Raw genomic sequence first — 23,348 nt, forward strand, 5'->3', positions numbered from 1 at the left:
GGAGGGGGGGGGGGGAGGCTGGCTCCAGAATAAAGTTTATTTATTCTAGTGCCTGGCTCGTTCTTGATGTGGGGGCTTTGGGGTGGGGGGGGGGGGGGCTTGTTCAAGGCTGCAGCACCCCAAATACCGGGGGTTCTTTGGTGCTGGGGGGCATCCCAGGATCCCTCCTTGCTGTTGTCTCCATGGGGTAGAACCCTTTAGGGTCCCCCCAGCACTCCCCATCCTTTCCCATTGCTGATGCTGCGGTCCTGTCCCCATGTGCCAGGAACCAGCCCTGTCCCCGATGCGTTTGAGCTCCCCCCAGCCCGGGGAGGGGGACAGCCCCGGGGGGGTGCAGCAGGGATGGGACCTGTTTGTTTTCCGTTTGTCCGTGTTTTTTGTTCCAGCAGCTGCGGGGCGAGGCCCATCCGCTGCCCACAACAGGAACCGGGGGCTCGGCTCCGCGTGGCACCGGGGCAGGGAGCCCCGGGCTGAGAACGGCCACAACTCGCACCAGCGATGGCAGCGCGGAGCCCCCTCACACAGTGAGGTCCCCGCGGGCCGGGGGGCCGGGAGGGCAGCGCGGCTCCTCCGTGCTCCCCGCCGGCTGCCCCGGGGCCGGTCCCCGCTCCTGCGGCCGGTGGCAGCAGGCGGCGCGGGGCGGGTGGCCCTTGCGCAGGAGGTGGCCGAGCTCGGCCAGGCTGAGCAGCGCCGACACCAGCCCCACCACGAAGTAGAAGTGGATGAAGACGGTTTTCTCGGTGGGGCGGGACACGAAGCAGTCGACGCGGTGCGGGCAGGGCCGGCGGCGGCACACGAAGAGCGGCTGCACCCTGAAGCCGTAGAGCAGCGCCTGCCCCAGCAGGAAGCCCAGCTCGGCCGCGATGCGGGCCACCACGCTGCCCACGTAGAAGGGCTGGAGGCGGCGGGTGCGTTGGCCGGGCCCCCCTCCGTGCCCCGGTTTGGCCGCTTGGTGCACGGCGAAGATGACGAAGAGCGCGGCGGGCGCCGAGAGCACCACGACGTGGAAGACGAGGAAGCGGTAGTGGGAGATGGGGAAGGCAGCGTCGTAGCACACGGGCTTGCAGCCCGGCTGCTGCGTGTTGCAGACGAACTCCTCCTGCTCGTCCTCGAAGACGTCGCTGCCCACCGTGGCCAGGACCAGGATGCGGAAGAGGAGCATCACCACCAGCCAGAACCGCCCCACCATGGGCGAGTGCTCCTGCACCGCGTCCAGCAGCGAGCTCAGGAAGCCCCATTCGCCCATGGCCGCCCTACGGGAGCGGGGTCAGCTCCAGGGGGATGCTGTGCCCAGGAGGATGGACCCCAGCGGCAGCACGGCCCCTCCAGCTCACCCCCATGCCAACCCCAAACGCATAGAATCATGGAATCAACCAGGTGGGAAAAGCCCTTTAAGCTCATCCAGTCCAACCATTCCCCAGCACTGCCACGGCCACCACTAACCCATGGCACTGAGGGTGTGGGAGCACTTGCAGGGATGGGGAGTGCAGCCCTGCCCTGGGCAGCCTGTTCCAATGCCTGAGCACCCTCTGGGCAGGAATTGTTCCTCAGCTCCATCTAAACCTGCCCTGGTGCAGCTTGAGGCCGGTTCCTCTTGTCCCATCCCTTGTTCCTTGGGAGCAGAGCCCAGCCCCTCCTGGCTCCATCCTCCTGTCAGGCACTTGTAGGCAGCAATCAGGTCCCCCCTGAGCCTTCTCTTCTCCAGCCTGAATCCCCCAGGTCCCTCAGCTGTTGCCCATCACACTTGTGCTCCAGGCCCTGCACCAGCTTCATTGCCCTTCTCTGGCCCCGCTCCAGCACCTCAATGTCTCTCTTGTAGAGAGAGGCCCAGAGCTGAACACAGGATTCGAGGCATCGCCCCGTGTTGCTCACAGGGGGGTACCCGGCAGTGCCAGCCCTGCTCACCCCATCACAAGCATCCCCTGTGCCCCAGGACTCACCAGAGCTGGCTCCAAGGACAGCAGCCGGGGCAGGACCAGCACGATCCCCATCCCTTGTGTCCCTCCCCAAGCTCCTTCCCCAGCCCCATCCCGCTGGGGTGAGCCCCGGTACCTGCGGAGGCTGCGGTCCACGGTGTGCCAGTGCGGCTGGCGGCGGCTGTCCAGGGCTGACCGGGACTGTCCGGTCCCTTGTCCGGCCGGGATGGGATAACGGCCCTGCAGCCACGCCTGGACTCCTTTTAAAGAGACAGAGCAGCCCGGGGGCGCCCGGAGGGGAGGGAAGGGCTTGGCTCTGCCTGTGGCCTTGCCTGCAGCCAGGCTCTCCTGTGGGGCTGGGGCGCTGTGCCCAGGGGATGCTCATTGCTGGTATGAGATGCTGTGTCCAGGCTGCCAGGGCCATGGTGCTTCATAGGATCAGAATGGCCCATTGGGTTGGAAAAGACCTAACGTTCATCCAGTTCCAACCCCCTGTCACAGCCGGGGATGCCTCACACTTGTAGACCGTGCTACCCAAAACTGTGTCCAACCTGGCCTTGAGCACTGCCAGGGATGGGGCAGCCACAGCTTCTCTGGGCACCCTGTGCCAGCGCCTCAGCACCCTCACAGGGAAGAGCTTCTGCCTTGTATCCAACCTGAACTTCCCCTGTTTCAGTTTGAACCCATCACCCCTTGCCCTATCACTGCAGTCCCTAATGAAGAGTCCCTCCCCAGCATTCCTGTAGCCCCCTTCAGACACTGGAAGCTGCTCTGAGGTCTCCACGCAGCTTCTCTTCCCCAGGCTGAACAGCCCCAGTGTTCTCAGCCTGGCTCCATACGGGAGCTGCTCCAGCCCCTGCTCATCCTCGTGGCCTCCTCTGGCCTTGCTCCTGCAGCTCCATGTCCTTAACGCTGAGGACCCCAGAGCTGCACACAGTGCTGCAGGTGGGGTTTCATGGAGCATCCCAGGCTCTGGCATGTGCTGGCAGACGGAGCCACGCCAGTGGTGGGAGGCCATTCCACTGGGTAACTCTTGGAAAGCACTGTGATGCTTCACAAGGAATTCTCTATGGCACAGGCAGGGCAATGCCAGTGGCCTTTGCCTGTGCCTCAGGATCCTTTGGCAAAGGGAGCAGAGCCCTGGCCAAAGCAGGTCACCCTTGGTCCTCCCTCACCCCTTGTGATGCCCACAGTGTGCTGGCGCCCTCAGCTCCCCCTCCAGCAGCGCTCAGCATCCGCAGTGCCCTGGTCAGGATGGATTTGTGATGCAGACACCGCAATGCGCTCGTGTCCATGCACACACACCGCAGGGTGATGCTGGGGTTACGGGAGCAGCCCCCGGCACAGCCGTGGCCTCACCAGCAGCCGGTCCCCGGGCTCACTGGCAGCAAGAGGAGCTGTAAATAGCTCGGCCCCTCGGCAGGGACGTGCCGGAGACACTCTCCAGAGCCTGGCAGTGGAAAATGTGACAGCACTTTCCACACTTGACTGGGTTCCAGCAAAGCACCTCGGTGGCACCGATAGTGCCTGCTCCCGGCCCCAGTGCCACAGGGGACTGGGGGCCCTGGTCCTGAAGCTGTACAGTAACCTCCAGATGCTGCCAGGGATGTGATTCCAGCCTGGAAAGACAGCTTAGCACAGACTCTGCTCTGCTCTCAGTGTGCTGTAAACCTGTGCAGCTCACCTGCAGCCATTGCCCTAAAGCAGGACCTAGGGCAGATGCAGGGCATCACAGAGGTGCTCACATGAATGTGGGAACAAGGCAGCAAAGCCACAGGCTCAGCTGTGAGGAAGTTGCAGGGAAACAGCCTGAGTAGCAAGGAATTTCCTCAGGCAGGGTCCAGAGCTTTCACCCCAGTGCTGCTCCTGCAGTGACCACCTACACCAGCCCCACACATGGAGCAGAGGGCTTGGCACAAGCTCTACGATGGGTATTTCCCTAACAATGCCAAAACTGCCCAAATCAGCCCTAGAAATAACCTCAGAAATAACAAATGTGGTTTGATAATGGAGACGAGACATTTAGAGCAGGCCTGGCAGCAGAGGGTGGAAGCTGATGGCCTCTTGCTCCTGAGAAAGGCAGAGCTTCAAGTGCTCACCACAAAGACAAGCTGTGGCTCTGGACAGCGGGCACAAGGGATAACTGAGGCAACAGCAGCTGAGGACAACTCCTTTTTAATGAGCAAAGCTCAAGTAAAAACCCTTTTATTACATAAATATTAAAAAAGACAAAGGACAAGACAAACACAGAAAGTATTTACATGGACAGTCAAGAAACCACAAGAAGATAAATACTCTGGCGTGGAACTTCAAATTTGAGTGTAAAACCCCAAGGGCTAAAACTCAACATGGCAGAGGCTGAGCAACTGGGGCTTGCACAGACATAAAGGACTAAGAGAAAGAGACACACTAGCGTGGAGTTCTAAAACACCTCCCTGTTACATCTCTATGGTTGTGAATCTTATTATTAAGGTCTCTAAAATGGAAGGTGTCTATGCAAGAGAGTACTTAAAAAGGATTTGATCTGTTCTAAAGTATAGCTGAACATTAAAATGACAACTGAGTGTCAAAGGATTCCAGCTACTAACAGGTAAGAGGAGGGAAGGGCATCAGCACCAGCTGGGCGTGTGGCTCCAGTGTTCCCAAGAAAGGGGGAAAGGGGGGTGGGGGTCCTGTTTAAACAACTCAAAGTTCTTTAAACCCAAGAAAAACAGAGAGATATTCACTTACACCAACACATTTAAACTCGCTTTAAACTCAGTGGAAGTATTCACTAGACCAAGATAAGGATGTTCTTTGGCGAGAGCATGTCCAGAGCTCTGCTGATGGGTTCAGCACTTTGAAACTCTTCTTCCTAATTCAAAACGAGTCGTCCTCCTCTGACTCCTCCAGGTACTGGACTGGCTTCTTGAGACGCCCGGGCCTGGCACGGGGCACGGCTGCGATGGGGCTGCCTCCACGAGCACTTGGATCAATGGTAAAGCTGTCGTCGTCCTCTGGCTTGGGTTTCTGCAGGGAAAGGATGGTCAAGAAGTGACTCACGACTCTGAGCAGAAACAGGGAAGGCTCAATTAGCCCTTAACACCCCACTGTGTCAGGGAAAGGGATGGTTGGGCTGATGAGACCAAACCAACAGCCTGGGATAAGCCTGTGTGCCCAACCCTGCTTCTTGCCCACCCCTCCCTGCACCCCCGGGCTGTCATACGGGAGGTTCTACCTCTACCACACTTTTCCTGCCACTCTCTATGGTACCCCCTCAGCCCTAACGGGTGGTGGAGCACAAACCTTCGCTGCGACTGATTTGGAAGGCTTGGAGCCAAAATCTGACTCAGAATCCGAAATCAAAGCAGTCAGCTGCCTTTTGACGACTTTCCGCCCCTTGGTCTGCACAGGCTTCTTGTCACCCACTGCTGCGGCCTCAGAGTCCAGGGATCCCTCCTTTGCTGCTGTCTTGGTAGCTTTGGGTGCAGCCTTTTTCTTGGTGAGAATATCCACGATGGATGGCTGGTTATCTGAAAGAGAGCTGTGTTTAAACCCTTGCTCTGCTGCCTCTCTTCTCCTTCACAGCCTGTGAGTGACTTCCAACACAAACACGCTCTGCACTACGCTGTGAGGCTGCGCTGGTTGTCTAATTTTGAAGCATGGTTTTCTAGAATGATCACTCTTTACCAAGATGAGGGGAAATGAAGGGGTTTATCTGTTCAGTGCCACTGCATTTAGAAGATCAAATTAAAACGCACCCAAAGCAATTTGCAGGCTATTCCAGGTTGAAAAGGCCTCAACTCTCAAGGCTGTGTAACCAATCTCACACCTTCAAAAGTTCTGCAAAGGAAGGAATGAATTTCCTGTCTACACCAAACCCTTTCTGGTAGAGTTCTTCCTTACCTACATTTTTTAAACAGCATTTTGAAGCCCAGCTCCAAGCTGAGCTGAAATGAGCAGGCCACTTCTGAGTGATAATAGGCTTTCTCAATTTAGGAGCGGAAGAAACAGCTATTTTGCTGTCAAGTAACATGCTATTTCACTGCTGGGATCAAAACCAGCTCGTGATGGGATATGCAAAACAATTCTCCAAGTTTGACACAGATTGGGCACCTAAAAAAAACCTGAATCAAATGTGGTAGATTTATGGGGTTGAGCTAGCACTAAATAGTTCAAGCTACCCCAAAGCAGCTTGGCTTCTTCCTGGGAAGTGAGCTACCACGCTGCTTTCTTCCCAAAAAGACATGAAGTAGAACATTGACTGCAAGACACAAATTCCACTCGGATTGTTTCTGCCAAGTATTACATAGCACAGTAGGAAGCATTCACTTTTCCTGTTCCCAAACTAAAATTCACTCCCTTCAAGCATGTCTGAGATAAACTCGAGCATGATCTGCTTGGAAACAGACTTCTTTAAAAATGACAACAACCAGGAAACCTTTGCCACAAACCTCAGATCTTTTTGAAGTGAAAACTCAAGTTATTTGGGCCTCTGAATGCCTCAAAATCACTCAGACTGGTTTCCCACAGGAAAAATACTTGTTCATCTAGAAAGGTCACTAAGGTAAACTTCTTACCCTTTGTGGCCCCGGCCTTCTTAGCTGCAGCAGGTTTTTTAGCTACAGCCTTGCTGTGAGGCACAGAGACAGAAGAAGCTGCAGCAGCTTGACTCTCATTTTCATCAGCAACATCCCGACCTTGAGCTGAATAAAGAAAACAGAAAGCAAGTCTGAAGCAGTCAAATTTTATCTATAAACATTACAGCAGAAGAAAATTGGCTTAACCCACTCTATAAAAAGCACAACTATTCAAACTGGATTTATCCCAAGTCCAAGTTGGAAACGGACAAGAAGTCTGGTGCCCTGAAACCACCTTGTACCACATCAGTGCCCTCTCATGGAGTTATAGGTAAAGCATGGAGGTTTGGAAGGTCTGGTACTCACCAGGGATAGTGCTTTGCACTGGCTTTTGCTTGGGAGCTTCAGCTGCTTTTTCAGTGGTTCCCCTAGAACACAAGACCCCAAAGTATTTTTACAATGTGCTAAAAAGGTACACTGAAGAAAATGAGCTATTAATATCTATAGAGCAGTCACACTAGAAACACAACTAATTTCCAGTGACTATGCAGAGAAACACTCACTTTGGAGCAGCTCTGGGCTTGGAAGGGGGTTTTTCTTTGGAGTCTGTATCCGATTCAGTGTTGCCTTCACTGCTGGCCTGAAATTTAAACTCCTCATCTGACCTGGAGGGATCTGAATCCGAGTCCGAACTGATTACGGTCTTGACTTTGGCTGGTGAAATGACACAGATGTATTTTACACATTTGGCAACATGAAACTCAGTTTCCTTTTCCTTATTTTAGCTGCAGTTATTAAAAAATACAGATCTGAATAAACCCAAGCAGAGACTGCCAGTGAGAAGACTCCAAATCACAGGTGTATTCTGCACCCGCTCACCAACAGCATACTTGATTTGCCAAACACTTGTGTAATTAAAGCAAATGACCTATTTCTCTTGCTGCCCAGTTCTGCTTTTCCTTGAAAAGCATGGTGAAAATTTGCTTAAATGGTAGAAATATTTACTTCTTCTCTCTAGTATAATAAACAAACCTCTTAAAAATGATTTCTGACCGAGATCTCAGGCTCTGGGAGCTCTCTGAAGAGCCTGTTCAATTTTCTCCTTCACAGACCACCCTTCATTTGTGTTGCACTCACCTGCTGCTTGGCGAACCACTCTCTCTCTTTTAGGAGGCACTTCAAAATCATTCTCTGAATCAGACCCTGAGTCAGACCAAGGGTTTCGTTTCTTCCCTTTCTTTAATGGCTTAAATGGTAGCGTGGCCTGTCTCTTACCACCTGAAAAATATTGGAGGCAGGATGAACCAACTTCCACATGTGCTTCAGGCTCCGCAGTTCAAGCTCAACTTAGAGATACATCACTAAATTCAGAGGATTCTACCTTAAATACTAAAGAGAAACAACAGTCTTACCCTGCCTGTTATCCAGGATCACTTTCACAGCTCGTTTTTCCAAGAATAGTGATCCTAGATGTTACTCATCACTTTAGGAAGAGGTCAGATAACCAAATGTACAACCCTTCCCCTCATTTTCCGTTGATGCAGTGACACACAAAAACATTTACCTTGCTCAGTCTTAAGCTTCTGTGCTAATCTCTGCTTAAGGCCTGAAGGCTCTTTGTCCCCTGATGGGCTTTCTTCTTGATTCTCATCACATTCATTTTTTTCAGTCTGAAGATACAAGCAGATATCAAATAGAAAGCAAGTCAGCTCACACAGGAGAGGCAACACAGGGTAATGCAGAAAGGAGCTGCTTATTTGAGATGTAACAAAAGCTGGTGAACCAAATTGTGTGTAAAAATGATTACAAGTAAATAGGACATGATGTGTGCCCAGAGCTGGTGACTTCAGTGCAAAATTCACCTATTAACAAAAACAGGAACTTTGCCCCCACTCTGAGTGCGTTTTTGGTATCGCCTTTGTGTGCTGCTGGTCTGGCTCTGGGGTGTGTTGAGGACGCAGAATTGAACAGGGTGGGTGAAAAACAACAGTGCAGGTTATGTGGAAAAACTGTTCAATGGAAGCATCTGTAGGAAAGGAGCCCTGCCTGGCTCCAGGTCAAAACAGGTGAAGGGCTATTTTAATTTTCTATGTTGCAAATGGCTGAATGGCACAATTAGCTCTATATAAAGGATTCAGTCTTTATCTCCTCAATATTGAGAACAATAATGGCATGAAGTGGCTGAAAGTATTACTGGAAATGCAGAGACTGTTCTAGAGAAGTGAATTTACTAGCTGTGCTTCTTGCCTGCTAGGGGATTTATAAAATGCCCAAGGCACCTAGGACAACTTTACTTGCATCTGCCTTTTAATTTCTAAGCTACCAACCCATCTCTGACACTGTGACATATGCTCTTGCCAAAAGATTTCCCTCTAAGCCATCTCCTGATCTGTTAGCGTATCTGTTCTCCTTCAGGCTAAGAAACATCCATTTCCAGTGTTCCCCATGTGTTAGAGTTCTGTCCTTTTCCCTGAATAGCTGCTTCATCAGGACAAGTTCAGCTAACAACTTGCATTTCTTTAGGACTGTACTGATGGGGATGTAAAGGAAGATTAAGCAGAATGCTCCTTGTTACCTTAATTTTCTTTTTACTTCTCTTCTCTGCCTCTGCCTTCATCTCTGCAGTTATCCGAGGTACAACCCTTTCGCCATGAGGAGATGGCATTACTTCTGGCAGTTGTGCCTTCTTCACTTTCCCTCCTTTTGCTTTTAAAGGTTTCCCAACAAAGCCTGCCATCTCATCCTGCCTTTGCTTGGCTTCCACTGCCTGCAGAGGCGAGTTTAAAATAAGACAACCATGAGAACACAAAAGAAACAATGTACTCCTGAACAAATCATCACAGACTGCAATGGAGGACTCTGCACTTGCTGATACACTTCCTACCATCAGTTTAAATGAAGTTTCCCACCCTCGGAATCTGCAGATTTGCTCAATGATTTAAGCCAGAGATGTAGTTACTTGGGAAGTAAGGAGAGACACAGGCAGTGACCAGGTGCGATGGTGCACAGACGCCAGCCCACAGTTCAGGCTCTGTTCGGTAAAGTCCAGCTCGTCCCTCCCTCATCCACCTTTGTGTTTTGACTCCCTGACCCAGAGCTGTCGTGCTCCTACCCAAGCTAGGAAGGTGAAAAAAGCTTTCATTCTCCATAGTGAGTGCAAGACAGTGCAAGACATAGGAGTTATTTTTAGTCTCCTTGTTATGACAAAAAAGTCAATAAAGAGCTGGTGGCTAAGACTACGAGGGAGTCAGTTGTCTGCACTGAACATTGACATACATCAAGTTCTTCAACAAAGACAGCAAGGTCTTCCTTCCACAGATCAGAGGGACTCTTGCACTTCAGGTTCTCCAGCTCCTTTTCCTAAAGGGAATCACAGTTGGTAGTCATTAGTCACATTTTAATCCACAATCAAAAAAATATGTGACGATGCTTTTACGAAAAAAAGGAAGTCACTTACTTTGTTATCTCTCTGCTTACACAGCTCATCTTTCTTCTCTTTAGTCAGATACCAAAGAGGCATGTTAAGCAGATAGTTGAAGTCCGGTCCAGTACCTGCAGCCGATTCCTTGTCACTCTCCTCCTCCTCCTCCTCCCCCTCTTCTTCCTGAATGTGGATTTAAAACAAATACTGTCAATAAATGCAGTGACATACAAGGGTAGGGCTGTTGATCAAATCTGGACTGCATCACAGGTAACTCCATGGGCTTGTGGTGTCCTAGGCAAATAGCAACTTGGGCTTCTTCACATGAATTAAGAAGCTTCAAGATGGGCTAATTGGGATCTATTTAGAGAGGATGACTGAAGCGTTACCTTGTTCTGCGACTCCTTCCAAGCCTTCACTGGATCAGATTCATACCCTCTCTGGATAAGAACTTGAATCAGCTCTTTCTTGGGTTTGTTTTCTGTAAACAGTCAGTTCAGGATTGTCAGTTAGTGACCACTGTCAGTCACTGGTCTGTAGCATCCCATGGTTCTAGCAGCTCAGCATCCTATCGGGCTCTAAACCAGCCTTTCCTTATGGGAGGTGGGACATGTGGAAGAGCCTGAAATAACACCTAAAATGTTCCTACTTAGCAGGTGATTTGTCAGGTCAGCATTGCTCCTAAACCTGCCAGGAACTCCTGCCAGAGCACTGTAAATATTTTTCTTCTTCATTTCCATACATGCATTTCCTCTGCCCTCAGTAGTTTTTGAACTTGGAAAAAGAGGTGTGATGGTATCAAAAAGGCTTCATGGTAATAGGCAGGTGGAGGAAAAAAAGCCCTGATAGCACTCCAAAGGCTTTGGTGTAGCTTCTACCTCATTAGACATCAGCTGGGAAATTTATGCTCTTAAGTGCCCCAACCACTGGAACTGCTTCAGCTGGAATTTGTTCCTTTTTAAGATATCAGAAGCAATCAACCATGAGACACAAATACAAATGAAACCAGCTCTGTCAGCCTTGGAACTACTTATTACAAAACCCCAAGAAAATGCATTTCAAGGGAATTATTTCTCTTCCCGAGTCAAGTCAGACAGACACAGGCTATTGGGATTATGGGGCTGCCTTCAGATACAAACCACAAAGCATCTTATGACACTTTGTCTAGCTGAGTCCTCCAGGAATGCAAGTGAAATACAGACTTGCCTTTTAGACTGAGGTGGAAAAGTTGATTGAAAAATCTGAATGCTGGGAACAAAGATCTGTTTCTTTTCCTAGCTCATGATTCTCAGATGCTGCTAACTTGAGTATCTCCTGAGTTTGAAATCCCAGTCCACTGAGAACATGATTTGGAATACTTTTGCAAAGGTTCACAAAGGTAACACACCTTAAGTACGCATTTAAACAGAACACACTACCTCTCCTTTTAACCCCACCAGTACTTTGCTCTTATTCTGAATCAGAAATGCATAGGGATTATAACTAAAACAATTAAAAAAAAAAGAATTCTATTCTCAAAATAGTGTCAAACACACAGTAGGAAAGCTGCACGAGTATCCTGTGCATAATGCTCTACAGACCAAGGATACTCTGTGAAGCATTTTCCTCTTGCATGTTACTGGAACAGAAAGATAAGCTCTGGTGTTGCTTGTTAAGAGCCAGTCCAGGGCTGAGGGGGTGCTGACAGAACTCAAGGGAGCACCTGGTTCTCCCTATTTCATCAACCAAGTACCCAAGAACAATACATACCAATGACAATTTTGCCGTCTATTTTCTCCAGGATGAACCGAGCCTGGTTGCTCAGCTTTGCGGACTCAGCACCCAACATTCCAATCAGCCATTCCTTCCTCAAATTGTAATATCGGAGTCTGAGTTCAAAGAACTCTTTAAGAATGTCTTGGGGAGAGTCGTACTTCTTGAGAAAGCCAACATGGTCAAAAAGAACCTAGATGAAAGAACACGAGCGTTATGACAAAACTGATTTCCAGACCCACTGAGAAGTACCTATAACACAGGTGTGACAGTGCAATTGAATTATTAGCCAACAGGTTATAAAACCTTTGTGTTGCTTTAGATACGATTGCAGCTTGCAAGCCCAGCAGCAGAGACTATTTTAGAATATGAAAGTTCTTGAAAGCACACAGTAGGGTGAAGGTTACTCGAATCTTCAAGCTATCTGTAGGATAAACGTCTTGCATCAAGCTTCACACATTGTCAGAATCCAGACATTCAAGTGGCAGTGCTGTTGTCACTACAAAGGTTTCTGTAAACTGTGTGATTTCAGATCACTTTGACTCCTTCAGGCAAAACTATACCACTCTGAGCCCATTCCCAAGCAAGCCTCTTGACCTTTTGAAGGTATATTTAGAAAGCAGATTTAAACCCAGTAACAGCAGAAAAAAAAAAGGATCAAAGTGAATAGCTTACTGCAAAAAGGATTTTTGTTACAGGCAGCTGTTTTCACAGTCCGAGTTAAACCAAGGACTTTCTTCAGCAAAATCTATTACATACCATGGAGTTGCACGTTAAACTTGTTTGGAGTTTGAAGACCTTATGTACCCCTGCTGCTTTAACTTCTGCTAGTTTTTCTTCAGTCATCTTCACTATAAACTTCACTGTTGTATCTGTGTGATATTCTTTATAGTCTGTGATCAGTGGGGGTGTCTTCTCAGTCCCATTCAACATTGGCTCCAGAACTTGCTCCTTGTAAGTCTGAGAAAAGAGTCAAAGTCAGACCCATGTTTTCTGTGGAGATGAAAAGCTCCAAAACTAATCACTTTTGTTTTACAAGGCAAATTATCCATTCCTGGGGCAAATTCACTGCTTATTACCTGTGTCCAAGTTCTGACAGGCAGTTCGGTGATCTCAATGGTTGTAGAATTAAGGATAGACACTTCGCCACTTATCACATACTGATTAGGTCCCAGCTCATCTATTGTGCCTTTGAAATTCTTGTAACTAGGAAGCTAAGCAGAGAAGAACACCAGGTTCAGTTCTGTGTTGATGTTTCAAGTTTTGAAGCACTTGCTTGAAATGCTCCAAAGTGCTGAATGAACTGACAAGTGAGGCCTTGGTTTTTAAATGCATTATTTACCATTGGCAATGGCTCTTCTCCATCCATTAGGCGACGGATATTGTTCACAACTTCCCTAATATCAAAGTTGGGGATCTTACAGGACCAGCCAGTCCCAATTCCTTCTGCCCCATTTATCAGCACCATTGGAATGATAGGCATATACCACTCTGGCTCCACACGTTGATTATCATCATACAGGAACCTCAGGACATGGTCATCCATTGGTGGGAACACCAGCCGTGCTAGTGGACTAGAATGGAAAAAACATTTTAAGCCCAAATTCTCATTATTATCCTACTCAAATTTACCCCTTTGTTTTCACTCCTATCTCCGTATTCTCTGCCATGCCTTTCTGTTCTCTGGGATGATTAGGGACACAGTTTAGTGATGGACTTGTCAGTTCGAAGTTCAGGCTTGGACTTCATGATCTTAGAAGTCTTTTCCAACCTAAATGATTCTATGATAACCAAGTTTACATATCAGAACCTAGCATCCAACTCTCACTTCAGTTGTTGCTTTTGAGTATGCAAGTAGCCCAAAGTTTCAAAGGGAAAAAGTAACTTCAGTTTTGAGCCCTGCAACATGCTAATAATATTTAAAACAGTAAGAAATCTTTAATGCTGACCTGAGCATTGTGAAGATGTATCGAGGACTGGCAGAGTCTTTCCCACCATGCAGCCTCGTGCCAAACTGACCAATTGGCTGTAGCAAGTTGAGGTTGTTACTGCCCACAAAGTTCTGAGCTAAGTTAATAATAGTCATCATCAATGATGCCTGCAGTAAAGGAAAGTTCAAAGCTAAGAATGCAGAATTCTTCACTGAATGGACAAAGTTAAAGGTAAAATTCACACCAAGATCAAAACTGACATAGAGGATAATCTCCGCTAATATAATGCTGGAGGAAACCCACTGAAAGAGCATCTCAAGACCATCTATCTAGCCTGGGTGACGGGATGTAATCCAGTGACTCACAGATATATTGCTATCTACCTGTCCTTGAAACCTCCAATGAAAGATTCTGTCAATCTCCAAAGGGAAGCTTGTTTTAGCGCTTAACTTCTCCTTACCAAGGTATAAAGGCTATTAACATCTGCCTAAATCTAGCACAAATAAAGTGGGTTTTTCTTGCTCTACTTTTCGAATGAAATATAGTCCCATGAAATCTAGGTAGGACAGGCAGACTGACCAATCTCACATTAATTTAATAATGAATAATTAATAAAGGATATACAGCCACTTGGCTTTGTTTACACTCAAACATCTAATTCTGCTCTAGTCAACTTAGCTGTCAAGTCAACAGAGGGGCTTTTTTTGCCTTTCATTTAAAATGCATTTTGCCTAACCAGGCCAGGTTCTTACTTCACCGTGATGGTATGAGGACATCTCAGCTACAGAACCAGCCAGCTGAGCAACCTTCACCTCCCGCTTATCATTTCGTTTGAAACATGTGAACAGAACTTTTCTTTGACCTGGCTTCAAACCTGTATAAAAAAGAAAAGACCTTGTGGTTAGAATGTACAATGTGTTTCACTTTGCTTCTGCTCTCTAGAGACCAAGAACTACTTGAGCACCTAAAGATTCTGCACCCAGAGAGTAAGGTACTTGCAATGAATACTATAAAACAGACAAGGCATTCAATCCATAGGTTAAAAACCTGGGTAGCAGAAAACCAACTTCAGAGCATTGATCCTGAAAACTCAGCAGGTTCACAGACTCTGATATGACATGACATACAACACCCATTTATTAAGTTCTGGGGAAGGCACTGTGCAGTATCACCACCTTGAAATAACTTACCATCAACCAGCGACGGGATTGATCTTTCATTATCTGAGTTTGAGAACAGCACTAGCTCCTTGTTGATGAAGTTGTTGTATGTCAGGTAAGTAGTGTTTTTCCCGTATAGGTATTCCTAAGAAAAACAGGTGCAAGACTGCCTTAATTTTAACAAGGTCTAATTGCTGAAAATCATACCTGGCTAGTTTCAATAGAATGGAAGCTCCTTGTACAACTAGGTAGACACAGCTCAAGTGCTGAAATCCTTAGCATGGCCCATGATGTTTGAGAAATAAAGATCTCAAACAGTCCTTGTGGAGTTATCAATAGGGAAATTATAAAGTAATTTGGAAGGTTAAGAGTTAAAAATTAACTGTTGGACAACTGACAGTGAGGCCATGCTGATAAGATGAGAGAAGCAGCTGCTCTGCAAAATCCCAAAACATTTCAGCTGTCCCATAATCCAGCGACTGACTCTCCAAATCCAAGCTGTATGCAGCTCTCATGTGCCAGAATGAAGCTGAGAACAGCCTCAGGGAGAGACAGGAAACCAGTTTACTGATATATGTAAACCTTCTACCTCTGGCAGGCCATGCAGCTTCCGTTGTCTTCTATCCTCCATGAAATTAGTCAGCCACTCCTTTCGCTCCTCTACCTTCTTCTTGCTAAAGGCCTGTATATTACAAAATGAAAAGTAACTCAAGGTCTGACCCAGGAGAAAACTGCAGCAGAACATGCAGAAAAATGTTAAAGGAATATTTACTGTTGTGTCTGAAAATATCAATTGGTTTGTAGTGATTAGTTTGTTCTGAGCTATATTTAAAACCCATCATTAAAAGGGTATTCCTGGCCTGAGGTCTGTGGACAGATTTGCTTCTACTGGTTAGACTAAAGCTGTAGCCTTGACAACAAAGAGATTGTCTCAAGCCCAAAGGCCTCTATGAGCATTTTAAGAAAAATACACAGCACTCAAAGCAGTAAAATACCAAAGGTATTAAATCAGCAGTTAAATCAAGTGCTAGTAGTTACCAGGGTGATCGCAGCATCATCTTCAGGCCCAGTGTATTTGAAGCCAATTCGATGTTTAGCCATATCTGCAAAGTATTCTTTAGCCTCCTTCGATGTGCTGGTACCCAAACCTGCAGAGACAGTATTAGTTAATCCTAGTCAATTCTTGCTTAAATCAAGTTGTAGTTCAAAGGAGTATTTTTGCTATGCCTAGTGATACGTCTGTGATATGTCATTAAAATGCACAGCATGAAGAGGACTTATTGAAAACTTAAGTTACTTTAAAATGAGGTGTAATGTATCACAAAATATCACAAGAATTGCAGACTGGTGAGCAGTTGCATGCTGTACCTTTGGGTTTTGTCTGTAACTCCTGTAGATATCTGCAAGTATTAACTGCAGATTGGAAACAATTCCTCATATCCACCAGCTGGCAACTTTCTTATTGGTATTAAGCAATGGGTGATTACTTACCTTACAGTGCCAACAGTACACAAGAACTGTGCTACGGAAAACAGCACATAAAGCTGAGGATAATTGCCCAAGAGGGGTGAAAGAATGGTTACCTACAAATATTGTAATTCCATTTTGACATTTTATCCACTTGGAGGTTACTATTTCTTTACTTTTATAATTTATGTTGCAGATATTCCTAATCAGGGTATCTTGGGAGGGTAGAGACATGGAGGACACCCAGTCCAAAACTCCTTCCGCAAAGGTAGGGCTAATTGAATTTAATGATGAATTCTCTTGATTGGGTCATTTAATTTCACCACATTACATTTTTTACAAACCTTTATAGTACTTGATTTTCCATGAATTGTAGTTCTGTGTTCTGTTTTTCCATTCTTCAAATTCTGGAATGCTGTAGAATGCAATTTCTTCTTTGTTTTTAGAGGCCTACAATTAATAAAGTAATTTGTGAAATGAGAGGCAGATTTGGACCAACGGATCCTTCCTCATTCGCCTTCCCATCCACCCAACCCTTACCTTTATGATGGGAGTAATAAATTCCTCCAAAAAGTTGTGTTTTAGAAGAGATGGCCAGTTGTGATGGATGAAGTTAATCAGCAAACCTTTGATATGTGATCCATCCTGATCCTGATTTAAGAAGAAAAAAAGAGACATTTTATCAGGGGCATGCTAGAATTGGCAATTGCTAGACTGATAGCAAATGATTTGATAATTCCAGCTAACTGGCCCTATTCACATTCACTTCTAACAAGGTGACCATGTGTTGTTTAATCGTTGAAAATTAAGAGAAATAGGAAAGGCACATTCTTGGTGAAAAGAAGTAAAAGGGACTGGGTCAAGGACCCTGAATCAGCAGACTGAAAGATAGTAATTGGCTATTTGGTGATGCTACTCCCCCTTCTGCTTCATCTGGTTTGTGGCTGAAAAGATATTATGACCCACTAAAATAGAGGATGATGAAATATATACAGAGAATTTGGTACAATGATGGCAGTGGAAGAAAAATGCCATTTTCTTCCTTCTCCCCATATTCAGTTTGAGTAAACCTAACCTGATCTGTCATAATCATAATCTTGCCATAGCGAAGAGTGTTTAAAGATTCTCGATCTTCATAGTTCTTTTTGTATTGCAAACCCACAATCTTGATGATGTTGTTGATTTCAGCGTTTTCCATAATCTGGAAAAGACCACACAGAATAAAAACCAGTCTTTCAGACTTAAAACATAGCTCTCAGAAAGTCTAAAATGATTCAGAAACTGTTGACTGAGCTTTGTCTTGTCAGTGGTTTTTTGCTGTTTAGAAACTTATTCCTAAACTGAAGCCTAGTGCTTAAATTATTATATATAATTCCAAATATTTTATAGTCCACAACACAAACACTATTTCTCCAGGCAAAGTGCTGAACAGGACTTAATATTCCCACTTAACCAGCAAGGCAGGCTGAAGATGAGACTAAATTCAGGTGTTTAAGATGCTGCTCCTCTGAGTTCCAGTGTTCCAGATTATATTGACTCATTACACTAATGTGCCTTCTAACATGTAGACTCTAACAATGTTCCAACTCACCTGCTTGTGAGAAGCTTCTCTGACATTGAGTATTTTCCCACGAAGTGGAAATACTCCGTATTTGTCTCTACCAACCACTCCTAGACCAGAGACAGCCAGGGTTTTGGCTGAGTCTCCCTCGGTCAGGATAAGCGTACAGTCTAAAGAATTCTTGCTGCCTAAAAAGAAAAAAAACAAACCAAGACAATTTCCCAAGTAAGTGAAATCAAAGCCTGCATGCTCAAATTGAATGTGAATATCTTCCAACATACAGGTTTTGTTGCACTGTGTGTAGTAAATGGGGATAAACATAGTAAATGGGACTGCCAAGTGGGGATAAACTATAATTACAGGTTCTGTCTTCTTTTTTTCATTCTTTCATTTGTCTAATGAACAAGTTTTAATTGTTTTTGAAGGAATTGGTTATAAAGGATGCAAAACACTTACCAGCATCGTTGGCATCATCCAGCTTAGGAACACCCTTAATCTTCGTGTGTTTCACAGCTGAACATTTCTTATTCAGCAGGTTCTGAGCTTTAAATTTTACCCAGTTTAGGATACTTTCAACAATGCCACAGGCGATTGCCTGCAAGACAAAAAATAACCCTGAACAACTGGAAAAGCCTTAACAGTGATGGAATTTTAAGGTATATACTTTAGTTCATGACACTACTTCAGAAGCATGTATTTGCCACGTTAAACGTAAAATGGAGTTTACAGACATCTTGATTGTGTATACCAATACTTACACCCTTAATAAATTTTTCACTCAGTTTACAGGTTGAGCCAAAGTTCTTTGCCTGCAGAGTCATGTTCTCCTTAGTCTGAGAGTCAAAAGTTGGGTTTTCAATTAAGGCATTCACGAAAATCCACATGTGATTCTTCACCTGGGGTTAAACACAACAAGCACCACAGGTTACACGGGCACCTCTCAGTAACAGTAGCCAGTGCATTCTGACAGCTGCCTGTCAGAACCACACAGTGAGGAAAAGCTGTTATCACTGTACGGTTTGGAATTTTCCTAGATGTGCTGAAAGAATTTAGGACAGCTAATGAACTTTCCTGAACAATACTTTATGATTTGGGATGTCAGGGAACCAACAGCGATCAGCCTAATAGCGATCACCTAACAGATACTGAGTTTTAGTGCAGATACACTGACTTATGGTGTTCTGATTACAAAACACATCAGTCAAACAAAGAGAAGATTGTTAGTTGTCTTAAACTGGACAACACTTCTATAATTAGCACATTTTTCTATATATTGTCTGTACAGTGGAAATATGTATTAATTAATGTGGTAATGCATTAAGCTGTAGTTACAATGTGCAATAATGCTAGAGTTGTGCTTCCCACTGGCGACACTGTACCTGAAAAGGCTTCACTCCAACTCCGTTCTTGTTCTTCTTTTTCACAACTTCAATGACTTTAGTCACAAGCTGGTCAGCTATGTAATCAACGTGCCTGCCACCCTAAGGGAAAACGGGACCAGAGACTTGATGGTAATTCCATTTAAAAAAAGAAATCGATTTCAAACTTTATGCATAGCCTATGTAACATGAAGCAGCAATGTCTTGTTCACTAACATTTGAAACAGCTAATGACAAAGAACATGGCATTAGCTTGACTGAAAAAAACAAAGAGTTACCTTTGTAGTGGCAATGCTGTTGACAAAGCTAACTTGCTGGAAGCCTTTTTCACTTAAAGTCAAACACACTTCCCACCGAGAATTTACTTCCTCATGGACAACCTTAAGTGTGTTACCGGTTTCATCTACTTTGTCCTTCAGATAGAGGTCCACATAACTGCGGAATCCTTTTACCTGCACACAGATATAAGCAGACAACTCCTTTATAACAGCTCCTATAAATACTTAATTCATATCCTCCTGAAAAGTGGGTAGAGAAACCACTCAGGCACATTTTCCACTTACTGCGTGTAATGACATAAATTGCTTCAACAAAACCTCACTGTTTAAATGGCATGAGAAATGCAGATGTTACCATTTCTGCTAAATGCTCACTTACAGGCAGCCTCTGTCCATTTAGGAAAACTTTGACATCCTTTGTGGATCCAGCAATATCATACGCTCTTCGAGACATCAGTGCTACAATGTCTTTATCAAGGATTGTCATCTTGAATTTTGACAGATCAGGTTGGAAGGTGACACACGTGTAATCTTCTCCATCAAAATACTTCAGTTTCATTTCACCAGCCTTCCCCATGTTGTCGGTCCAAGTCTGAGAAAAGGAGGTTTTGTAAGTAGCAAGTCTAACACACACGAGCCACTAGAGCTTGGTTTTTAAAAGCAGAAAGCCAATTTGCAAGTTTTAGATACTTTCAACTAAAAAAGTCCCTACTGGTTAAAAATTAGATTCTGGTTATGTCTGCTCATTTCATTATTCATTTGAATTTTACTGTGTGGTACAGTAACTGTGGGCTAAACTTATTCTAGTCACAATGCTCTGAATGCAAGTTACACCTGGATTTTTGAAACAAAAAATTAGGGTCTTAATGGAAACTCTTGGGTATAATCTTACTGAAATAAGAAGGGTTCATACCTGTCTGAACAGCTTTTTGTATTCACGACAGGCTGTTTCCACAGTAAATTTTGTGCTAAATATGTTGCACAGTTTGGCTCCATAACCATTTCGCCCACCTGGAATTAGAGGGAAAACAGACTCATGTTATTACCTTTGGTCAAAACCGCCTGAAAGAATTCCAGACTAACAGGAGTTCAGCCACTTCAGCGCAAAGAACAACAGGCAATAAGCAACAATATCCTACAAACTCAGTATGTAACTATAAACCCATATTTAATTACAATTAGCATTCAAAGAGAATTTTCCACGTTTGCACTGTTATTAATATAGAGCATGAAGGTATCTCTCTGGTGGACTCCAAACTTCATTTTCAGTTGCATCAAGGGCACCCTTCCCAATGTTATTTTGGTTTACACACTTTCATCCATCAGGCTGCTCATCTATTTGAGTCTTCCCTACCTGTGACTTTCTTTTCATTGTCATCATAGTTGCTGGATGTTAGCAGCTGTCCAAAGATAAGAGCAGGCACATAGACCTTCTCCACTTTGTGTTCAACAACTGGAATACCTTTCCCATTGTTCCATACGCTGATCGTGTTATTCTCTCTAGGTAAAGGAAAAAGGGTGTTTTTGAGGCTGCAAATGACTGAGCTATGAAACAAGTGTCACACAAAAGCTCTGGGGAAAGGCCACCATTTCATCAAAAGCAAACCTCTGCTGAGCAAGTGCAGAAACTGCCAGCAGAGGGAGAACAAGTCAACCAAAAAACTCAGCTCCAAAGAGTTTATGAAATGGACCACCACACACGGAAATCCTCCATTTGTGCTTGGTGACAGAATACAAAGGTTGAGAGGCAGAGAATGGCCACAATAGAAAACAGCCACAAAGCAGTCATTTCACAAGCCAGCACTCTAAGAGACCAAGGCAAAGAAAATAGCTTTTCACCAGAGTTAAATTACTAGTCTACTTTGGATTGACCTCACAGCAGAGACCACCACCACCACCACCACCACACCAGCTTAAACAGTATCCATGTGAGAAAATACAATGTACTCATGTTGGGAAAGCAATGAACAGAAACAAAGCAAAACTTACACGTCAATTGTAACTTTAATGCATGTCATGTTTTTATCCCTCTGCTTGTTGTCTGCAGCATTGACTAGAATGGAAAGATTGTTGTTATTATATTGCATTGTCAAGCAAGACAAAGCTACTAACTGATAAAGTGTCTTCAGCAGAATGAATGCAAAAACTCAATACAATGTTATTAACAACCACCTTGGCATGCAAGTATGTTGCAAGCTAAAGATGAGTACAAGTTAACATAAAAATGAGAAGTCTGGGCTGAATTACATCAGTTTTGTCAGCGTGCCATCATCCCACGAAACAGCTTCCTAATAACTAATGGAAGGACTTCAGTATCCAGTATCTCCAAGCACAAACCACACACCCTGCAACCACCATCCATCAAACTGTGCTGCAGACATTAGGTGCTCAACAAGGCAACCAGATAAAAGTAGATTTGCATTTCTTAGCTGTTTATTAGACATTCAGCACCCATTAATCAACCATCAACCACTGACTCAACAGGCAGGTCTCCTTACCTAGAATCTCGTCAAAGATCTTGTACAAGCCAGGCACAAAGGTCACGTCTCTGCAGTTGAGGCCCACGTCTTCATCAAAAACCCACATTTGCTGAAAAAAAAAAAGCAAAACCCACATGAGTCCTTGGGAACGCCTCCACCTGTGTGCCCTGGGCCTGCAAAGCAGGCGTTTTGTGCTGTATAAACCAAGCAGATAGCGATGCCTTCCCGCCTGGCACCGAGGAGCTCGGGCGGCTTAGCCCCAACCCCGCACCTGGGTGACCATCTCCACGGAGCCGATGTAGGTGTCGGGCCGGAGCAGGATGTGCTCCAGCTGCGTCTTCTTCTGGTAGATGTGCTCCACCGAAAGCGTCTTCTTGACGCCATCGCCCTTGTGCACGCGGAGGTTCCCGTCCGCGGGCTGCTCGGGGGACACAGAGCGGCGGTGAGGGGCAGCGGGGTCCGGGGGGGATCAGGTCGGGGACGGGGAACGGAGTGGGCCCAGGTGGGGGGGGACCGCGGCACGGAGGGGAAGGACCCGGGGGACCTGAGAGGACCGGGGGCGGGGAGAGACCAAGAGGGGGCCCGGGGGAGCGGAGGGAAGCGCGGAGGAAGCGGGAGTGAGGGGAAGGGGCTCCCCGGAGCGGGAGGGGGCCTCGGGGCGCCCCACGCACCCTGAGGGGGGCCGGGTGCTCCTGGAGCTCCATGATGGCGGCAGCGCGCGGCTGAGCGGCGGCGATGGCGGCCCCAACGGCCCGCGGGCTTTCAAAGCTCCGTTTAAGCCCGCCGAAAGCCTCCGCCAATCAGCGCCCGCGGCTCCCCTGCGCGCCGCCAATCGCGGCGGGAAGGCGGTGACATGGGCGGTGCCCCAGCTTGTCCCCTCTGGCCAGTCAGAAACGAGCAGCGCGTTCAAACCAGCCACTCAGAAGGGAGAGTTGAGGGATGGGCAGGGGAATCTGCCAATAGGAGGGCGTTGATGCTGGAGGCTCTGCCTGCCCGGACGCTGTTGGCGCGCTGGGCAGGCGCTGGTGCCGCACTGGGACCATACTGGGACCCACTGGGACCATACTGGGACCCACTGGGACCATACTGGGACCATACTGGGACCACACTGGGACCATACTGGGACCACACTGGGACCCACTGGGACCATACTGGGACCTACTGGGACCATACTGGGACCATACTGGGCCCCACTGGGCACGCCCTGAGAGCACCGCGCTGCCTCTGGGACAGGCACCGGTGCTGTGCCCCATGTGTGTACCCAGCAGTGCTGGTGTCACTGGAGCCCCGTTCCATGGCTTCAGCGTCCCTATGGTGTCCCTGTCCCCCCATTTGTGCTGGTCCCAAAGCCCACGGGTGGCTCCAGACCCTCTCCCTCTTCCCCAAGCTGGCTGCAGCGTGACCCCCATTGCCCCTCGCTGCAGCAGGCGATGTCCTGGGTAAG

At 46.5% G+C, this 23,348-nt stretch overlaps 2 protein-coding genes across 2 annotated transcripts; both read right to left on the reverse strand.

Moving 5' to 3' along the window:
* Positions 1-332: 332 nt before the first annotated feature.
* Positions 333-2,243, reverse strand: GJD3 (gap junction protein delta 3). Its single transcript, XM_061477625.1, has 2 exons — positions 2,053-2,243; positions 333-1,253 (listed from the first exon to the last, which is right to left on the reverse strand). Exon 2 carries the CDS (start codon positions 1,244-1,246, stop codon positions 518-520), a length of 729 nt encoding a protein of 242 aa, XP_061333609.1. The 5' UTR covers positions 1,247-1,253; positions 2,053-2,243; the 3' UTR covers positions 333-517.
* Positions 2,244-4,587: 2,344 nt separating this feature from the next.
* Positions 4,588-22,713, reverse strand: TOP2A (DNA topoisomerase II alpha). Its single transcript, XM_061477484.1, has 35 exons — positions 22,576-22,713; positions 22,176-22,322; positions 21,923-22,013; positions 21,414-21,477; positions 20,779-20,924; positions 20,338-20,435; positions 19,804-20,016; positions 19,425-19,598; positions 19,147-19,248; positions 18,526-18,663; positions 18,224-18,362; positions 17,798-17,955; positions 17,282-17,407; positions 16,747-16,857; positions 16,551-16,656; positions 15,778-15,887; positions 15,329-15,421; positions 14,770-14,884; positions 14,332-14,453; positions 13,598-13,746; positions 12,991-13,222; positions 12,728-12,862; positions 12,408-12,608; positions 11,646-11,841; positions 10,286-10,377; positions 9,933-10,079; positions 9,752-9,835; positions 9,051-9,242; positions 8,040-8,145; positions 7,613-7,753; positions 7,039-7,189; positions 6,842-6,903; positions 6,476-6,601; positions 5,202-5,428; positions 4,588-4,925 (listed from the first exon to the last, which is right to left on the reverse strand). The coding sequence occupies exons 1-35, from the start codon at positions 22,606-22,608 to the stop codon at positions 4,776-4,778; spliced, it is 4,677 nt and encodes a 1,558-aa protein (XP_061333468.1). The 5' UTR covers positions 22,609-22,713; the 3' UTR covers positions 4,588-4,775.
* Positions 22,714-23,348: the final 635 nt, after the last annotated feature.

The sequence above is a fragment of the Pezoporus flaviventris genome, unplaced genomic scaffold (genome assembly GCF_033815535.1).
Source record: "Pezoporus flaviventris isolate CSIRO_AGI_PZ_B2104156 unplaced genomic scaffold, CSIRO_AGI_Pfla_v1 ptg000107l, whole genome shotgun sequence".
NCBI classification, from domain to species: domain Eukaryota; kingdom Metazoa; phylum Chordata; class Aves; order Psittaciformes; family Psittacidae; genus Pezoporus; species Pezoporus flaviventris.